This window comes from Prionailurus bengalensis, chromosome C2 (assembly GCF_016509475.1).
Source record: "Prionailurus bengalensis isolate Pbe53 chromosome C2, Fcat_Pben_1.1_paternal_pri, whole genome shotgun sequence".
Classification (NCBI taxonomy): Eukaryota; Metazoa; Chordata; class Mammalia; order Carnivora; family Felidae; genus Prionailurus; species Prionailurus bengalensis.
The window spans coordinates 84,601,151-84,621,030 of record NC_057350.1 but is presented as its reverse complement, the minus strand read 5'-3'; the positions used below and the strand labels follow the sequence as shown (position 1 = coordinate 84,621,030).

Here is a 19,880-nt window from a genome sequence, read left to right as displayed (position 1 = left end):
GAAGGCCTTTTCTGCATCGATTGACAGGATCATATGGTTCTTCTCTTTTTTTTTGTTAATGTGATGTATCACGTTGATTGATTTGCGAATGTTGAACCAGCCCTGCATCCCAGGAATGAATCCCACTTGATCATGGTGAATAATTCTTTTTATATGCCGTTGAATTCGATTTGCTAGTATCTTATTGAGAATTTTTGCATCCATATTCATCAGGGATATTGGCCTGTAGTTCTCTTTTTTTACTGGGTCTCTGTCTGGTTTAGGAATCAAAGTAATACTGGCTTCATAGAATGAGTCTGGAAGTTTTCCTTCCCTTTCTATTTCTTGGAATAGCTTGAGAAGGATAGGTATTATCTCTGCTTTAAACGTCTGGTAGAACTCCCCTGGGAAGCCATCTGGTCCTGGACTCTTATTTGTTGGGAGATTTTTGATAACCGATTCAATTTCTTCGCTGGTTATGGGTCTGTTCAAGCTTTCTATTTCCTCCTGATTGAGTTTTGGAAGCGTGTGGGTGTTCAGGAATTTGTCCATTTCTTCCAGGTTGTCCAGTTTGTTGGCATATAATTTTTCATAGTATTCCCTGATAATTGCTTGTATCTCTGAGGGATTGGTTGTAATAATTCCATTTTCATTCATGATTTTATCTATTTGGGTCATCTCCCTTTTCTTTTTGAGAAGCCTGGCTAGAGGTTTGTCAATTTTGTTTATTTTTTCAAAAAACCAACTCTTGGTTTCGTTGATCTGCTCTACAGTTTTTTTAGATTCTATATTGTTTATTTCTGCTCTGATCTTTATTATTTCTCTTCTTCTGCTAGGTTTAGGCTGCCTTTGCTGTTCTGCTTCTAGTTCCTTTAGGTGTGCTGTTAGAGTTTGTATTTGGGATTTTTCTTGTTTCTTGAGATAGGACTGGATGGCAATGTATTTTCCTCTCAGGACTGCCTTTGCTGCGTCCCAAAGCGTTTGGATTGTTGTATTTTCATTTTCGTTTGTTTCCATATATTTTTTAATTTCTTCTCTAATTGCCTGGTTGACCCACTCATTCGTTAGTAGGGTGTTCTTTAACCTCCATGCTTTTGGAGGTTTTCCAGACTTTTTTCTGTGGTTGATTTCAAGCTTCATAGCATTGTGGTCTGAAAGTAAGCATGGTATAATTTCAATTCTTGTAAACTTATGAAGGGCTGTTTTGTGACCCAGTATATGATCTATCTTGGAGAATGTTCCATGTGCACTCGAGAAGAAAGTATATTCTGTTGCTTTGGGATGCAGAGTTCTAAATATATCTGTCAAGTCCATCTGATCCAATGTGTCATTCAGGGCCCTTGTTTCTTTATTGACCGTGTGTCTAGATGATCTATCCATTTCTGTAAGTGGGGTGTTAAAGTCCCCTGCAATTACCACATTCTTATCAATAAGGTTGCTTATGTTTATGAGTAATTGTTTTATATATTTGGGGGCTCCAGTGTTTGGCGCATAGACATTTATAATTGTTACCTCTTCCTGATGGATAGACCCTGTAACTATTATATAATGTCCTTCTTCATTTCTTGTTACAGCCTTTAATTTAAAGTCTAGTTTGTCTGATATAAGTATGGCTACTCCAGCTTTTTTTTGGCTTCCAGTAGCATGATAAATAGTTCTCCATCCCCTCACTCTCAATCTAAAGGTGTCCTCAGGTCTAAAATGAGTCTCTTGTAGACAGCAAATAGATGGGTCTTGTTTTTTTATCCATTCTGATACCCTATGTCTTTTGGTTGGCGCATTTAATCCATTTACATTCAGTGTTATTATAGAAAGATACGGGTTTAGAGTCATTGTGATGTCTGTATGTTTTATGCTTGTAGTGATGTCTCTGGGACTTTGTCTCACAGGGTCCCCCTTAGGATCTCTTGTAGGGCTGGTTTAGTGGTGACAAATTCCTTCAGTTTTTGTTTGTTTGGGAAGACCTTTATCTCTCCTTCTATTCTAAATGACAGACTTGCTGGATAAAGGATTCTTGGCTGCATATTTTTTCTGTCTAGCACCCTGAAAATCTCGTGCCAATTCTTTCTGGCCTGCCAAGTTTCAAAAGAGAGATCAGTCACGAGTCTTATAGGTCTCCCTTTATATGTGAGGGCACGTTTACCCCTTGCTGCTTTCAGAATTTTCTCTTTATCCTTGTATTTTGCCAGTTTCACTATGATATGTCGTGCAGAAGATCGATTCAAGTTACGTCTGAAGGGAGTTCTCTGTGCCTCTTGGATTTCAATGCCTTTTTCCTTCCCCAGTTCAGGGAAGTTCTCAGCTATTATTTCTTCAAGTACCCCTTCAGCACCTTTCCCTCTCTCTTCCTCCTCTGGGATACCAATTATGCGTATATTATTTCTCTTTAGTGCATCACTTAGTTCTCTAATTTTCCCCTCATACTCCTGGATTTTTTTATCTCTCTTTTTCTCAGCTTCCTCTTTTTCCATAACTTTATCTTCTAGTTCACCTATTCTCTCCTCTGCCTCTTCAAGCCGAGCTGTGGTGGTTTCCATTTTGTTATGCATTTCGTTTAAAGCGTTTTTCAGCTCCTCGTGACTGTTCCTTAGGCCCTTGATCTCTGTAGCAAGAGATTCTCTGCTGTCCTGTATACTGTTTTCAAGCCCAGCGATTAATTTTATGACTATTATTCTAAATTCACTTTCTGTTATATTATTTAAATCCTTTTTGATCAGCTCATTAGCTGTTGTTATTTCCTGGAGATTCTTCTGAGGGGAATTCTTCCGCTTGGTCATTTTGGATAGTCCCTGGTGTGGTGAGGTCCTGCAGGGCACTTCCCCTGTGCTGTGGTGTATACCTGGAGTTGGTGGGCGGGGCCGCAGTCAGACCTGATGTCTGCCCCCAGCCCACTGCTGGGGCCACAGTCAGACTGGTGTGTGCCTTCTCTTCCCCTCTCCTAGGGGCGGGATTCACTGTGGGGTGGTGTGGCTCGTCTGGGCTACTTGCACCCTGCCAGGCTTGTGATGCTGGGGATCTGGAGTATTAGCTGGGGTGGGTAGGCAAGGTGCACGGGGGCAGGAGGGGCAGGCTTAGATCGCTTCTCCTTAGGTGATCCACTTCAGGAGGGGCCCTGTGGCAGCGGGAGGGAGTCAGATGCGCTGCCGGAGGTTTGGCTCCGCAGAAGCGCAGAGTTGGGTGTTTGCGCGGAGCGAGCAAGTTCCCTGGCAGGAACCGGTTCCCTTTGGGATTTTGGCTGGGGGATGGGGGGGGGAGATGGCGCTGGCGAGCGCCTTTGTTCCCCACCAAACTGAGCTCTGTTGTCAGGGGGCTCAGCAGCTCTCCCTCCCCTTGTCCTCCAGCCTTCCCGCTTTCCGAGCAGAGCTGTTAACTTATGACCTCCCAGACGCTAAGTCGCGCTTGCTGTCGGAACACAGTCCCACAGTCCGTCAGGCCCCTCCGCTTTTGCAAGCCAGGCTCAGGGGCTCTGCTTGGCCTGCGAGCCGCCCCTCTGCCCCGGCTCCCTCCCGCCAGTCCGTGGAGCGCGCACCGCCTCGCAGCCCTTCCTACCCTCTTCCGCGGGCCTCTCGTCTGCGTTTGGCTCCGGCGACTCCATTCTGCTAATCCTCTGTTGTTTTCTGGGTTATTTAGGCAGGTGTAGATGGAATCTAAGTGATCAGCAGGACGTGCGGTGAGCCCAGCGTCCTCCTAAGCCGCCATCTTGCCGAAAGTCCTCCACTCTTTTTTTTTTTTTAAAAAAAGTACTTATTTATTTGAGAGACAGAGAGAGAGTGAGTGAGGGAGAGGGGCAGAGGGAGAGAGAGAGAGAGAGAGAGAGAGAGAGAGAGGGAACGAATCTCAAGCAGGCTCCATGCTTAGCATGGAGCCTGATGTAGGGTGTGATCCCAAGACCCTGGGGTCAATAACCTGGGCTGAAATCAAGAGTTAGACACTCAACCCACTGAGCAACCCAGATGCCTGATGATCACTCCTCTTTAATTGAGGTATTAAGACCATATGATTATTGATATGGTCAGGTTTATATCTACCATCTTGGCCATTGTTTTCTATTTTTCCTGTCTGTTCTTGGTTTCATTTCTCTTCTTTCTCTACCAACTCTTGCATTAGTTGCATATTTTAAATCCATTTTATTTCATTTGTTGGATTATTTTTTAAAACTCTGCATGTTTATTTTAGTGTTTGCTTTAGAGTTTACAGTATATATCTTTAAGGTATCACAACGGATCTTCAAATGATTCTATAACACTTCACCTATAATATAGAAAACTTACAACAGTATACTTCAACTTCTTCCCTCTTGGCCTCAGTTCTATTGTTGCCATACATTTTAATTCTGCATTTATTATAAGCTCCACAACATATAGTTCTTTTTTATTTAAACCATCAATCATCATTTAAGGAGAAATAAATAATAGGGGGAAAAAGCTTTTGTACTTACTCATGTGATTATGATTTCTTGTAGTCTTCATTCCTCTGTGTAGATCCTTGGTCTGCTGTTGCTATGGTTACTTCCAATTCCTCAAGTGTTACCTGTGTTTAGGGTATGGACGTGTCCACTCCACCCTCAGTTTAGGTCTTCCCTGGTATATGTCAGAAAGCCTCTCTCAGCATGCACCTTGGGCTTTTCCTGCAGTATCCCACTGTTGCTTGTTAGCCAATGTTTGTCAGTCGGCCTGGTGGTGAGGGCTGGAGAGTGAGTGCTCTGTTCTGATTCTCAGTCATGCGGGCACTATGCCCCCAGGTCTTGGAGTGGGAGGCTGTGTGTGATCTTCAAATTTCTCTCCTCCCCCTATGAGCAGTTCTGGACCTGGCACATATTCCTGCCTCTCCCTCAGAATCAGAGATTTGGTTTTTATTCTGTTGTCTTCCCTCAGTTCCAGTTGGATTTATCAGCCTTCTAAGGCTGTGTTTATTGCCCTTCCTTCAGCACTTGGTTCTGCTTTTGTTCTGTAGGAAAGATAAGGAAATAGGTTCTGAGCATAGTTGCATGCCTTTTCTACAGCAACTGATATTCCCCTCTCCTGGTCTGTGACGGGAGGGTTGCTTTCTTAGGACTTTTGCTAATCATTTTTGTGAGTGCCCAGTGGGGTTATTGGAAAAAGTTTGCAAGTGGATGCAAATTTCCATGATATCTGCGGCCCCCAGGGTTTTCATTTTCTCTTGCAAGCCCATATTAGGCCATTAACTAAATTCTCCCTGCTAGTGTATAGCAGTGCCTGCTTCAGGTAAGCAAGGGCTTGAGCCCCATCTCTCTTTGTGGGTGCCTTTTCTTAGATTCCAGGTCATGTGGTTGCCCTATGAACTGAGCTCTTTCATGGGTCCAACAAAAGTGAATCTGCATATTTTCCAGATTTTTTGATCTTGTAAGTATGAGGATGGTGTTCTTTATAGTTTCCTACATCTCAAGCAGAAAACATTATTTTTAAAAACTGCATAGAGTTTGCTTGTATGCCAGTATGATACTTTATTAACCAGCTTTTTATTATGTAATACATTTGTTATCTCTTTTTGCTTTGCAAACTACCCTCCAAAACTTAGCACTTGAAAACAACATCTATTGTCTCATGGTCCTCTGGTAATGAATTCAAGGGCAGCTTAGCTGAATTCTTCTGGCTCTGGGTCTCTCATGAAGTTTTAGTTAAGACATGGAGCTACAGTTATCTAAAGGCACGACTAGGGCTGGAGGATCTAATTCCAAGGTGGCTCGTGACTGTTGGCAGGAGGCTTCAGTTCCTGCTACGTGGGTCTCTCCATACAGCTGCCTCACTGTCCTCTCAGTGTGGTAGCTCGCTTCTTCCACAGTGAGTAATCCAAGAGAGAGAATGAGGAAGAAGCCAAAATGCTTTTTATCACCCAGTGTGAAAAATCAATTACCACCACTTCCACCACATTCTATTTATCAGAGTCATTAGTACAGCCCACACTCAAAGGGAGGGTAATTGGATTCTGCTCTTTGAAGACAGGAGTATCAATTTGGGGATAAATTTTAACACTATCACAGACACTTAGGGTGTTCCCTACCTCTCACTGCTTGTTTTCCTGTTAAAAGTAGTGTTAAAATGAACACCTGTACCACTTGTTCATTTGTATGAATATATCATTAAAATGAATTCCTAGAAGTGGAATTGCTAGATCAAGTCATATACATATTTTAAAATGTTGAAAGCTATTAAAAATTGTCTTTTAAAAAGCTAGTACTAATTTACACTCTTACCAACAGTCTGAGAGCGCTCGTTTTTTTGTATCTTCTCCAATACTGAGTATTATCAGAGTTTTAAATGTTGGACAGTCTGGTAACAAGAAATGAATATCATTGTTTTGCTTACTTTCATGTATTTGTTGGATTTTGAATTTCTTTTTTTTTTTAAGTTTATTTATTTATTTTGGTGGGGGCGGGGGGAGAAGCAGAGAGAGGGAGACAGAGAATTCCAGGCAGGCTCTGGCTGTCAGCACAGATGTGGGGCTCAAACCAACAATCTAGGAGATCATGACCTGAGTCCAAATAAAGAGTAGGATGCTTAATCGATTGAGCCTCCCAGGTGCCCCTTGAATTTCTTTTTCTGTGTATATTTGTGTCCTTTGTTCATTTTTTCTATTATTGTTGCTGATTTATAAAAGCTCTTTATATATCATGGAAAATTAGTTTTATGCCCATGTTTTGAAAATGTATTTGTTTTGAATCTTTAATTGTTCTTTTTTTCTATATTTGTTTTTGCCTCTTATGTAGTCTGAATTGTCAAGATTTTCTTTTGTAGCTTCTGGTTTTTGTTTTTGCCTAGAAAAGCTTTACTCTATTCAAAATCATTTTTAAACGTTTTGACTTGCATGATTTCTTTAAGTCACATAATTGAACAATATGAATAGTTTTAAGGGCTTATCCTCCCTCCCCCCCCCCGCCCCCAAACTGCTATACAGTGGTCCCAGCACCACTTTCACACACAATTCATCTTCTTTGTTCAGAACTAATTTGAAATGCCTTTTTTCATGCTTTAAATTCTGAGATGTATCTCGGTCCATTTCAAGATTCTCTACTCTGTTCCTCTAATGTTTGTTTATTCCCATAGTATGTGTTCTCTGGTAAATTAAAATACTATGATATAAACCTATAATTTTTGCTACTTTAATAGCCATTTTTGAAAGTTTACCCATACATAAAGAATGCTACCAGATTAAAGATGCAATTGACAAATATTTTACAGAGAATTGGTGCTGTGTTTTCTGTTTTCTCTGATAGTAAGCCTGGAACACTAGAGACACTTGAAACATGTCGACTGAGTAAGCAAAAGCTAGTGTGGTAATAGAATCCTAGCCTAGGGGTTAGAGGACATGGATTCTAGTCCCTGCTTTACTTCAGGCTGGCTAGGTGACAGTGACACAAAGTTGTCAAAGCTGTAGTTGGGGGACACGTGGGTGGCTCAATCAGTTCAGCGTCTGACTCGATCTCAGCTTAGGTCATGGTCTCATAGTTTGTGAATTCCAGCCCCATGCCAGGCTATGCATTGTCAGTGTGGAGCCTGCTTGGGATGCTTTCTCTCTCTTTTTCTCTGTCCCTCCCCTGTGCTCATGCTTTCTCTCAAAATAAATAAATAAACATTAAAAAAAAAAAAAAGCTGTGGTTGGGCAACAGCTTCCCAGCTAGGTTCCCAAGGAAAAATCAGAAGGGAGGAACCTGGGACACCAAATGACTGTGTAGAGCAGAGCACACATAACCCATACTGTTTCGTGAGACATAAATATTCTTTAAGTTATGTTCCACAAAGAGAAGGATTCCGTGGTCAGATAAGTTTGGGAAATCATGCAGTGTGTTTTGTTTTCTGCTTTTAAGTAGGCTCCATGGCCAACGTAGGGCTTGAACTCATGAAGCTGAGATCAAGAGTCACATGCTCTACCAAATGAGCCAGCAAGGCACCCTGAGAAGTCATGAGTTTAACAGAAACGTACAGATTTCCTTCATGAAAGAGTTCTCAGTTCCTTTAATTCACTAACTCGTATCAACCAAATGAGAAATCGAATATGTAGTATTCTAAAAATAGGTTAGAGAAATTTTTTTTCAGGGCACCTGAATGGCTTGGCCAGTTGGGTGGCCGACTCTTGATCTCAGCTCAGGTCTCGATCTCAGGATCATGAGTTCAGGCCCTGCGTTAGGCTCTGTGCTGGACATGAAACCTACATAAAAAAAATTTTTTTTTGATTGTGAGATTTACTCATTGAACCCTTACACTCTTCCACCTACTTTGCAAAATATGCTCTGGGAAATGCTGGTTTAAAGGATCTCGAACGTGTCTAATTATTTGATAAGGCACAGCTGGTATTTAGTGCAGACTCAGACTCCAGCCAGGTTTCACAGACTCAGACTGCTTTTAGTGAACTGTTTCAGCCAGGGCACTTTCCTCCAGGGCTATAGCATTCCCACCCCTCAGCAACAAGTTGAAATGCCTCCCTCTCGTGGGCAACAGGCAACACTATAAAGCTATAAATGAATTGAATAACTAGTGGAACATGGCTGCAAGATTTTATCTGATGGTTTTGAATTCTTTTCCGTTGACTCAAATAGAAAGATGACGTAAGTGTCACTCATAAAAGAGCCACTTTTTTTCTTGTTTCTCTCAGAGGACACTGATAAGCAGAGCAGCTGTGTGGGGCTTAGGCAAAGCCAGAGTGGAAAGTCACGGCTGGCTACCATGGAACACCTGGGGGCAGTATCAGCAATGATGTCCGGAACTGAAATGGCTCCTCTGTCGCCCACCTGTGATGCAGGATTTGTGGAGAGGCTCCTCACGTGAGGCCTGGGAGGTCTGGGCATTTTGAGCTCTGCCAGCACCAGCGAGGGTGGCTGATTTTGTAGATACAGAAAACAATCGGGGCCCAAAGGATTGGGAGAGCTTTGGGCTGTCTCTGCAGTGGGCTCGTCAATGGTCAACGTGTTTAAGAGGATCCAGGTGATGCGTTTTCTGACTATTCTAATAGTCAGAATCCAGAAGATTCTTCCGTCCAGCCCCAGTACTTACATGTTCTCACGGAGAAACGGATATGGTGATGGGTAAGACAACCGGAGAGAGCAAAGTAGAGAAGTATGCTGAGAAAGACTGACTGAATGAATGTGTTCTATAAAAAGTGTGAAAATATGCCATCATAGATCGTGAAAGACTATACTTTCTTTTGACCTGGTAGACATGTCCAGCGCTGTTAATGCAGCAAAGGGCTCTGTGTGTTTTAAAAGCTCTCTATTGGGGCGCCTGGGTGGCGCAGTCGGTTAAGCGTCCGACTTCAGCCAGGTCACGATCTCATGGTCCGTGAGTTCGAGCCCCGCGTCAGGCTCTGGGCTGATGGCTCGGAGCCTGGAGCCTGTTTCCGATTCTGTGTCTCCCTCTCTCTCTCTGCCCCTCCCCCGTTCGTGCTCTGTCTCTCTCTGTCCCAAAAATAAATATAAAAAAAAAAAAGTTAAAAAAAAAAAAGCTCTCTATTGATTCACAAGCTTGGGCTGGATCTGAAGCGGGTTCCCCACTTTGGGAAGGCATCCCCACAAACTTTCAAGGGGTGCTGAATGCAGTTACAGGCTATGATTGGTTTGACAAGAGCTCAGTTCCCACGGTGCTGGTCTGCAGAACTCCCCTAAGAGACCCCGCGGGGGCTCTGTTCTACTCTGCCTCCTCTGCAGCTGGAGTCACCTGCACTTCACAGCTGGCTGGTCTCAACCCTCCTCCCTCCCCACGGATGTTTAAGAAGCAGGAATCAAAAGATAGAAGAAGGAGGCACTCACCTCCAAGAGTAAGTGGGAAGGAGTGAATGGACCAAGGATAAAGCCAGGAATGAGATGAAGAATTCCAGGAATGACAAGTCAGAGGATCTTGTAAGCTGTGGTTGGAACCCTAAGATCAGGAAGAGCACTGACTCCTGATGTCGCTCCCTACTCTCTTGCAGACTGGCTGTGAGGACCAAATGACGTCCTACCTGTCAAGCACCAGGGACTTTCTGAACCCTGTGGCCCAGTGGCCTCTGTCAATGCATTCTCTCTGCCATGCATCCCTCCTCTGTGCCTCCGTGCCTATGCATGACCAGGATATCCTTCTCCATCTCCACTTGGAGAAAACGCTTGCTCCAGGAGACCAGCTCAGATGTCAGCCCATCCCTGACTACATCAGGAAGTCAGTGGCAGGGTTCCGTGCCCCATAGTATTTGTCACACTGTGTTGTGATGATCTGTTTCCACATCTGTCTCCCTCAACTGCACTGAGAGTTTCTCACTCACCTTCACACCTCCGTGGTCTCTTCTGATGCCAACACCTTCTTGAGGACAGGGGTGCTCAGGAAATAGGTGTTGAGTAGAATGAACAAGCAAACAAATAAATAAATGTTCTTATAGCCAAAATGGAACAATGTAGGTTGGAAAATAATGCAAGTAGAAGGAAATAAGATTTCCTATAGGTTTGGGAAGAACTTTATTTTAGTGTGCAAATAATGAATATTGTAGTCTACAAATTTGAAACACATTCCATCAAGAAAGATACTTTGTCATTAGGAAAGGGGCACAAGAGAGTAGCTCCACAACATAACTTTCTGAAAACTTTCAAAGAACACTCTGCTGGACAATTGTGAAGAGCCTTTCCCTGATAGTGTGTCCCTTAGTCTCTGCCCTTTTTTGGCCATAAAAGTCCAAGGGCTTCTTTATGAACACAGTGAAACACTTATTTTTGTTTTCTTGAATTCTAGAACTATTTTCTTAAGTCACATGGGAGACAGTCCTCAGGTGTTTAAGAAAAAAGTTCCCACTCCATTTTGGAAACAAATCAGGGGACCAAAAACTTAGCTAGATCCCATGTCCAGTGAAAAGTTGAAATCAAATCACCACAACAATTCCCAAACTAACTAAATTCAAAACTAATACTCTAAAAGTAAACAACTCCAGAGCTCAGTGGGTTGCTTATTTGCCATATTTCTCAGCTTTCAGCCATCCTTCTAGTCTCTGCTTTGTGGCCCCAGGGCCACTCACCTCCTTTGCCAGCTTGCTCCCTGTCAGCTTTGGCCAATAGGGCAGACTGATGGGAGGACCAAGGAGGGGAGAGCGACCCCACATGCTGACTTCCTGCCAGCTTCCCCCTGGCAACTGCTCTTTACGCTGAGAGCAACGGCTGATTCCAGTAGCTGCCCTTTGCCATTTTCCCAACACTTCCACAAGCAGCCTCATCACCCCGCCTTCCGAGACTCCAGCACCAGCTGGCAGCACCCTCTATGGAGAGTTCTGCATCCAACTCTTGGACCAAATTCCGACTCGTGGGACACCTGTCCCATGGGGCAGCACCTCCCCCTCAGACTGTGGGCCACCTCCATCCAACCTCTTCCCTTTGCTCCTTCAGCCAGTGGGCTGGTAGCTGCTCCTTATGGCTAACATCTCCATGATCTCACATTACCACGTTTTCTCCTGTTAAAATCTCCAATAACTGGGTAACAATTCCTTATACTAAATTCTCTCTGTTAAAATAACTGCTGTTGTGTCTTTCTCTTGTTTGGATCCCCTAGACTAATTCTAATAGTAAATAATTCTGAAAATAAATCTGAAAATAAAATAAGTAAAAATACAAAATAGAAAAAAAAATTTTAAATGGCAAAGATGTAACTAAAAAGAAATGGAGAATAAGTTACCGAAAATAAATCAAAACTAAATATGTCCAAATCTCTGAAAATAAAAAATTCAGGAAATATAATGCTCAAAAATGCAACAGCTGAAAATAAAATAATTTAAAACCAAATAACTAACATAAATAAATGGATGTAAAAATAAACAACCCCAAATCTAAACTGAAAAAAATAAGTGTGACTATAAGTAACTCTAAAACTAACAAGGGAAAAACCTCTAAAATAACTAAAGACACTTTGTCTGGAAATAAATAATTTTAAATAATTCTAAAACTTTCAGTGAATTATTAGCAGTCAACAAAAAACTAAAAATAATTTGAAAATTCCAATAACTAAAAAAAAGAATAACTATAAAAGTAAATAACTCAAATACTAATAATTGTAAAGATAATTAAAAATAATTCTAGAGCTAATTTGGAAATGTATAACTTAAAATAACTGTATATAAGAAACTGAAAATGAATAACTCAAAAACTAAATAACCCTGAAAACAAAATTATAAACAGATAACTTTAAAACTATAAAATTAAATAACTAGAAAACTATAAATAAAAATAAAATTAGACGAAAAATAATAAAATAAAAATAAAAATAACTGAAACTAATTTAAAAACTAATAAATCTAAAAACGAACTACCTCAGACGTTAACATTTGTAACCAACCCTCTCTGAAAGGATACAATCCCATTACAAAGTAACACAAACACCACAGGAACATTCTTTTGGTGATTTAGGGAGAAGAACACCGGGCTGCCTCTGTAGTTTCTGCTCTTCCAAGGTTCGCAAAGGAGATTCTCAACGAATCTCCCCACTCCCATCCCAGGAAAAATCTGACAATGTCTTCAGGCATTTTTGATTGTCATAATTTGGGTGAGTGGATGGGAGAGCGGTTTTACTGGCATCTGTGGGTAGAGGCCAGGGATGCTGCCAAACACTTGACAAGGCAGTCCCCCCTCCCCCCCACCCCGCCCAAAGAATTATCCAGCCCCCAAAGTCTAAATGCCAACGTTGAGAAACCTTGGGCAGGACCCCGCAGGACTGGGCTCCGCTAACCTCTGCAGGAGCGGCAGAGCAGCTCGGGGGGTCGCGGGCGTTTGCACGAAATCCCGGCGCTCGAGTAAGCCGGTGTGGAGCAGCCCCGAAGTTCGCGGACGTCTTCAGCTAGTCCCGGCGCCCGCGCAGGCGCGTGTGAAGCAGCCCCGAGGTTCGCGGGTGTCTGCACGGAGTCCCGACGCTCGCGCAGGCGCCTGGGGAGCAGTCCTGAGGTTCGCGGGTGTCTGCACGGAGTCCAGGCGTTCGCGCAGGCGCGTGGGGAGCAGCCCCGAGGTTCGCGGGTGTCTGCACCGAGTCCCCGCGCTCGCGCAGGCGCGTGGGGAGAAGCCCCGAGGTTCGCGGGCGTCTGAGCCGAGTCCCCAGGGCTAACGCTGAAGCGTGTGGAGCAGCTCCCAGGTTCTCAGCGGCCCTCGCCGGGAGGGTGGCCTCCGCGGGCAGGCCGTGGGCCCTTCCTCAGGCTTCTGGAAGGCGGTCCTATCTCACCCCACCCCCAACCCCCAGCTGCAGATCCGCAGGGTCCGAGGCGCCCCCTTGGCTGCTTTCCCGCTGGAGGGTGGGCCGGGCCCTCGGCGTCCGCAGCAGGCCGGGCCCGGAATGGAGGCGGCGTGGGGCGGCCCGGCCGAGCGGGGGAGCCGCGGTGTTCTAGAACCGGTGTCAGTTCTCGGGGGAGGGGGTGCGCAGGCATCCTTCCCTCGCCCGCTCTGCTTTCGCCCGGAAACTAGTCGCGTCCCCCGCAGGGCCGAGCAAGGCAGCGGGCACCGCAGCGCTCTCCTTAGTTGTGTTTGTTGGCCTAAAATTCCAAGAAGAAAGTCAGAGGAGCAACGGCTAACAGATTCGCTTACTGTTTGTTCTTTCTCTTTCACACTCAAACGTGTTCATCTCCGCTTTCCTTTTTCCCCTGGACGCTTTCTCCCGTTTCCAGGACAGATTTGGAGGAACACGTTTCATAACTGTCGTCCAACTGGAAGAGTCCGGACAGCTGGAAGGGAGGGGACAGTGGTGAACCCTCAGAGTTAGCAGGGCCGAGGAGTGCCCAAGCCCAAGCCAGGCGCGACCTGTGATTCCCGCCGGCGCCGGCGGGTTGGGGCCCACCCTAGTTCTCCCAAGGGGTCACTGGGGTCCCGGCAGGAGCCCCACATTTATGATCAGAAGCCAGAGCAATGCGAAGGAGATGGGGATGAGGGACATGCCAGGCCGGGAGGGTCTGAGACACTTTGCAGAGCCAGTGACCTCAGCTTCCTGGGTTAGGCCTGGTCCTTATGGGTAGGCATCACGAAAAGGGGAGGGACATGGAAGGGGGAGAGAAAGAGGAGGCAGGAGAAGCTGATGAAATCGAATTGAGGGAGAAAATGAAGGAGATAAGAAGGAAATAAATTACACTCAGAGCACTGTTCTCCTTTTCCATATCTTCTGCACCTTCGGGATGGTCAAAGGTTTCCATGGAGGTAAACTCCTTGCTGGAGCAGCCTTGGGGAAAGAAAGGGAAGAATTTGACCTGCTGTGCAGGAGAGGGCGTGGGAGGATTGGTTCTGCTGCCAGTGGCCAGATGTCCTAGGAGGCAGTGCCTGTCCCCATGAACCTCTTCTCCCCATCTCTAACTCCTGCTCTCCCAGGACCTGGATGGCTTCACCTGGGTGGGAGGTGGAGGTCTGTTCTCTTAAGGTTCTCTTTTCCAGCTCAAATTTGTAACCATGACCCCGAGAAGATCTGTCTACGTGGTGTTCATAGCCCTACTCCTGGTCCTCCAAGAAAACGGTCAGTCTTTTTGTGCTTGACAACCTTCCTGTCCTCCACCCTTCTTCCCTCTCTTCTTTTCCCCCTTTTCTCGCCCCTGATTCCTATTTCTTTGGTAGCCTCTGTCACTGCTCTCCCCATGGGAAATCAGAGAGGCGTGAGTACATCCTGCCTCTCTCTTCCAATGAGCTGATAAACCGATTAGTCACCACTGTGCACCTGCCATGAGCCTGGGGCTGTTAAGACACTGAGGGGAACATCAATCTCCACCAAACACTGAACCCTACTCTGTGCCTGCTGGGATGCCAGTTTGTCAAAAGTTAAGCTTCACATGGCCCTCTAAGGGCCTTAGCTCCATTTTACAGATGAGAAACTGGGATGAAAGAGGAATAATCACTTGGCCATGTTCCCTCGGCTGCAAGCACTGCAGCTGGGTTCTACAAGTCTTGTCTTTACCTCTCAATGAGCTTCAACAGAATAATCAATCTTGCAGGAATCTGAGTGCAGGACCAAGTCTCTGGTGACAACTCAAGGGCAGGGGTTAGGGTATGGCCTTGAAGGGCGTGGACAGGGCATGGGGGGTGAGGGCATTCTGGACACAGGAAATGAGAAGAGGGAGCGGAAGGAGTCTACAGTTGGAGTTAGTGGCACAGTTCTGTCAGCAAGCAGGAAGTGTGCAAGTGGGAGCTCCCTGACCTGCTGCCCAGAGGACCCCCAAGCCGCATTCTGGGGCCCAGGGTTCTCCCCAGGGCAGAAGTGGGGGGACCGTGCCAGCCAAACTGGGAGCAGCCAGGCAGCCCTTTCTTGGAGGCCTCCGGGAACCCTGCCTGGTGCCGGAGGGTTTTGAGGCAGCTGGACGCAGTGCTCTCAGATTGCAGCAAACTTGCTTTAATTTCCAGTCCCCAGAAGTGGTGGGGTGAGGGGTAGAGGGCAGAGGAGAAACTGGCTCCCACCGCCCTCCTCCAGATGTGACTCAGGGACATCTGCAGTAACGCCCAGAGACTCCTCTTTAGGGTGGTCATTCAACACGATCCCCTGATGCCTGGAGCAGGCAGTGAGGACAAGGAATGGCAGTCTTGCTGAAAGGCTGTAAGGGAGGAATGGAGAAGACTTGCCCTTGACCACCTACCATGGGAACAGAAGGGTTGAGTCTCCAGGGGCTGTGGCCTCAGTGTCCCAGACAAAGCCAGGCCGACACGGCTGGGGTGGGGTGAAGGGTAGTGGCCAGGGACCCCAGAGCCACCCACTGGGAGGCCAGGGGTGAGGCCGGGCTCTGAGGCCTCTGGCAGCCATGGAACACTCAGGGCCTGGGGCTGGCAGGGCTGGGGGACAATGTGGGAACTGGAAGACCTGACAGCCAGTTCCAGCCACTCCACAGGTAAGTGGCACCTGGGGTAAAGTGATGACCAGGCACTGGTGGCTGCTTTCCTCTCCCTCCTGGGGGCCCTGCCGCAGGGGGACGGGGTCTTCGGCCTGGCGCAGGGCTGGCACAGAGGACCTCTCACACACTTGGCATTATTTCAGGGTCATCTGGGCCATTTCCTGCCTCCAGGAAGGATCTGTCTGAGCCTGGAAAGAGAATCCACCCTCCCAGCGCTGACAATATCCAGATACCCCCTCCCTGCTGGGGACTGTCAGCACACAGGGTACCCCAGGTGAGGGTGGAGGACACCGTCAGTTTAGTCCAGAGTTTTCCATACTCCTTAGAGATGCCAAGTTTTCTAAAAGGAAAACTGTTTGTGGAACAATATTACCCTTACAGGTATGATGTTCTCATCTGATCTATTCTATGCTATTATTCTATTCTACTTTATTCTATTGTGTTCTATTCTATCCCATTCTATTCTGGGACACAGAGGAGGAGAGGGGCTGTGGAGGTGGTGGGGTCACCTGCAATCCCCTCACAAGACCCTTCGAGGGAGAGTTTCTTCTGACACAGCCTGCAGCTGCTCTGGGTGAGCCCTCACTCGTCTCCCCCTTGGGCCCTGGGGCCCGTGGCAGCAGTGACTATACCCTATTCACCCAGCATCCCCCGCGGCTCCTGGAAGGAGCTCAGAATTCTCAGGACCCACAAGCCTTGGAGAACGTCCTTCGGTCAAAGCTGGAAGTGGGGGGGCCGAAAGTGCAGCTCACAGGATGAGTTTTGCTATATCTTTGTCATTTGCATATTTAATCCCTTCCTCCTGGATCCACTGGCCATGGGCTCCTAGGGGTCTTAGGTACTATAGCGGTGACAGCACTATGGAGAACCCAGAATCTTGGGCTCAGGGTCTGGCAGGTCACATGAGTGAATAAAGGAAAGACCCCTCTGCCCAGTGGTAGGAGCAGGGGCTTTGAAGTCAGTGAGACCGAGTGCAGTTCTGACTTTGCCACTCACTCACTAGCTGTGTGATCTGGGGTAAGTCACTTAACCTCTCTGAGCATCTTTTCTTGTCTGTAAAAATGGGGATAATAATATCTATCACAGCTTTGATATAAGGATTAGCAAAAAGGTTTATAAAGTAAAATGTCTGGTACCTCTTAGGAATTTAATAAATAACACCTATTATGATTACTGTTAATAGTGATTACAATAATACCAAGGAGAAGGTCTCAGAACAGCTCTTGGTACTCCAAGTATGCTATTACTACTCATGTTTGGGGGAGATTTGTTTGCTATTGTCTTCACCCTCATAAATATCTGGGGGAAGAAACAAATTATAGAGGTAATAAATGGCTTTAAAAGGAAACACAGAGTACACACACACACACACACACACACACACATGAAAACCCAAACCAAACACACAGGCCCTTGAAAAATACTCAATTTGATATCAGCAAAATTTTAAGTGACAGTTGCATTCTTGAAAAATGAGCAGAATGGCTCTGGTACCAGTCAAGTTCTAGTTATGTGTTGAGAAGACACTTTGAGTCTCTGTGGTTCTCCTGGTCCACAAACCAGAATAAGCATAAAGAGTGTTGGCAGAGAGAGAGAGAGATACGAAGAATGGGGAAGGTGGGCTGTAAAAATTCATGCTAGTAAGGACTGGTGTGTATTCTGTTTTCCTTCAGTGGATGATCTTTCTAGCATACATCACATATCCTAACTGGTTTTGGGAATTTAGTTTTAGCACTTAGTGTTTAGACTTCTGATCTTTTATTTTGGTTTAAAAATGGAATGAAATTTATGTATGTATGTATGTATGTATTGGGGGGAGGGGCAGAGGCAGAGGCGAGAGGGACAATCCTAAGCAGGCTCCATGGGCAGCGTGGAGCCCAGCATGAAGCCTAACGCAGGGCTCGAACCCACCAATGTGAGATGATGTACAAACTGAAATCAAGCTGGATGCTTAACCAACTGAGCCACCGAGGCACACCCTAAAAATTGAATGAAATTTATTAACAAGTGAATATATTGGTGAGTTGAAATTATCCTCTTCAATATACATGTTTTTGGTAAATTACAAATTTGGAAGATAAAATCACGCCTTTCCCGGGGCGCCTGGGTGGCGCAGTCGGTTAAGAGTCCGACTTCAGCCAGGTCACAATCTCGCGGTCCGTGAGTTCGAGCCCCGCATCGGGCTCTGGGCTGATGGCTCAGAGCCTGGAGCCTGTTTCCGATTCTGTATCTCCCTCTCTCTCTGCCCCTCCCCCGTTCATGCTGTGTCTCTCTCTGTCCCAAAAGTAAATAAACGTTGAAAAAAAAAAATTTAAAAAAGAAAAAAAAAAAAAAATCACGCCTTTCCCCTTTCTGTCCACTGGATGGCACAATGGGACCATCGTAGATCCCACCAGTTCAGCGGCAGCTCTTACCCATTGATTTCAAATGGGCAAACTATTTTTATTTTGTTTCAAACTAGATTTTTCCCTATCCCTTACAATTATGCAAAAACTTTTTAAGGGCCACCTCTATCATGTGAACTAAAGTACATCATTTTTACCTGGGGGCACAAAGAAGTAAAGTAATTCATCCAAAGACACAGAGCTGGGTTTGAGCCGTGAGCCCTTAACCATTGTGCTGTGCTGCTAAGCTCCTTCTCTGCCTTCTGGGAGTTAACCCATGGGGTCACTTTATGCCTAAACCATCCCAGTTGCTCTCCACAGCTCACAACAGAAGAGATCTCCAGGTTGTTTCCACAGGTACTAGTCTGGATTAGGATCTTTCTGCTTGGTGGCCCAGAGTGTAAATTATGTAAACATTGAAGTTGCTCTGTGTCTGAAGTCCCCATTTCCTTTGCAAATCTGCCTTTGGCCAAGAGGAAGGAAATCACTGCTATGCATTCAATTAATTACTTTCAGGCTGCACACATTCTCAAAGCACCTTTTTTTGTTTGTTTGTTTTGTTTTGTTTTGTTTTAAAAGTGTGTTTTCTGTTGTCAGAATCCTTGCCAACTTCTAGGGCAGTCTGAGCTTGTTGTCTTGGGACTTTCAGAGCTGCTAGGAGCTGGGGTCAAAGACACTTCAGAACAAGGAAAGCACCCCCAGCTCAGCAATCAGCTGCCATCAGATGTTCTGGGTTGGAACAGGCCCACAGGTGGGTGGTAGGAGGAGCTGATGTGTCTAGTTGGGTTTTGTCAAGGCTTATCCATTACACCAAAAATTTAATAGGAATTTTTCAAGAAGACTGAAATATAAAGACCCCTCATCTGTGTAGTATGGCTCCAATTTTTTTTAAATATGCATTTCTATAGACAAAAAGTTTAGAGTAAAATATTTACAGTGGTTATTTACAGTTATGTGTGATTTGCATTTTGTACTTTTCTGCATTACATTCTAAATTTTGTTTAATATGCATATGTATTATTTTTATAATCAGAAAATGAAACTTGTAATACTTACCTTTAAGAAGTGTTTATTTTTTTTTTTATTAAATTTTTTTTTAACGTTTATTTTATTTTTATTTTTGGGACAGAGAGAGACAGAGCATGAACGGGGGAGGGGCAGAGAGAGAGAGGGAGACACAGAATCAGAAACAGGCTCCAGGCTCTGAGCCATCAGCCCAGAGCCCGACGCGGGGCTCGAACTCACGGACCGCGAGATCGTGACCTGGCTGAAGTCGGACGCTTAACCGACTGCGCCACCCAGGCGCCCCTAAGAAGTGTTTATTTTTGAGAGAGAGAGAGAGAGAGAGAGTGAGCATGAGTGGGGGGTGGGTGCCAAAGAGAGGGGGACAGAGGATCTGAAGCAGGCTTTGCACTGACAGCAGTGAGCCTGATGCTGGGTTCAAACTTGTGAACTGTGAGATCATGACCCGAGCCAAAGTCAGATGCTCAACCAACTCTCTCTCTCTCTCAAAATAAGTATTTTTTAAAAATTAAAAAAATGATGGGGCGCCTGGGTGGCGCAGTCGGTTAAGCGTCCGACTTCAGCCAGGTCACGATCTCGCGGTCCGCGAGTTTGAGCCCCGTGTCAGGCTCTGGGCTGATGGTTCAGAGCCTGGAGCCTGTTTCCGATTCTGTGTCTCCCTCTCTCTCTGCCCCTCCCCCGTTCATGCTCTGT

At 45.6% G+C, this 19,880-nt stretch overlaps 2 protein-coding genes across 2 annotated transcripts in view; both read right to left on the bottom strand.

Moving 5' to 3' along the window:
* Positions 1 to 8,062, bottom strand: part of LAMP3 (lysosomal associated membrane protein 3) — a 54,899-nt gene extending 46,837 nt beyond the window's left edge. The window contains exons 1-2 of the mRNA XM_043594801.1: positions 8,039 to 8,062; positions 4,418 to 4,926 (exon numbers count right to left, since the gene is read on the bottom strand). Coding sequence (XP_043450736.1) covers positions 4,418 to 4,448 — 31 coding nt within the window. The 5' untranslated portion in view covers positions 4,449 to 4,926; positions 8,039 to 8,062. The remainder of the gene's footprint in view (positions 1 to 4,417; positions 4,927 to 8,038) is intronic.
* A 2,326-nt stretch (positions 8,063 to 10,388) lies between these two features.
* MCF2L2 (MCF.2 cell line derived transforming sequence-like 2) overlaps positions 10,389 to 19,880 on the bottom strand; it is a 267,297-nt gene continuing 257,805 nt past the window's right edge. Inside the window, exons 26-27 of the mRNA XM_043594796.1 lie at positions 14,044 to 14,132; positions 10,389 to 13,644 (exon numbers count right to left, since the gene is read on the bottom strand). Of these exons, the coding sequence (XP_043450731.1) occupies positions 13,531 to 13,644; positions 14,044 to 14,132 (203 nt within the window). The 3' untranslated portion in view covers positions 10,389 to 13,530. The remainder of the gene's footprint in view (positions 13,645 to 14,043; positions 14,133 to 19,880) is intronic.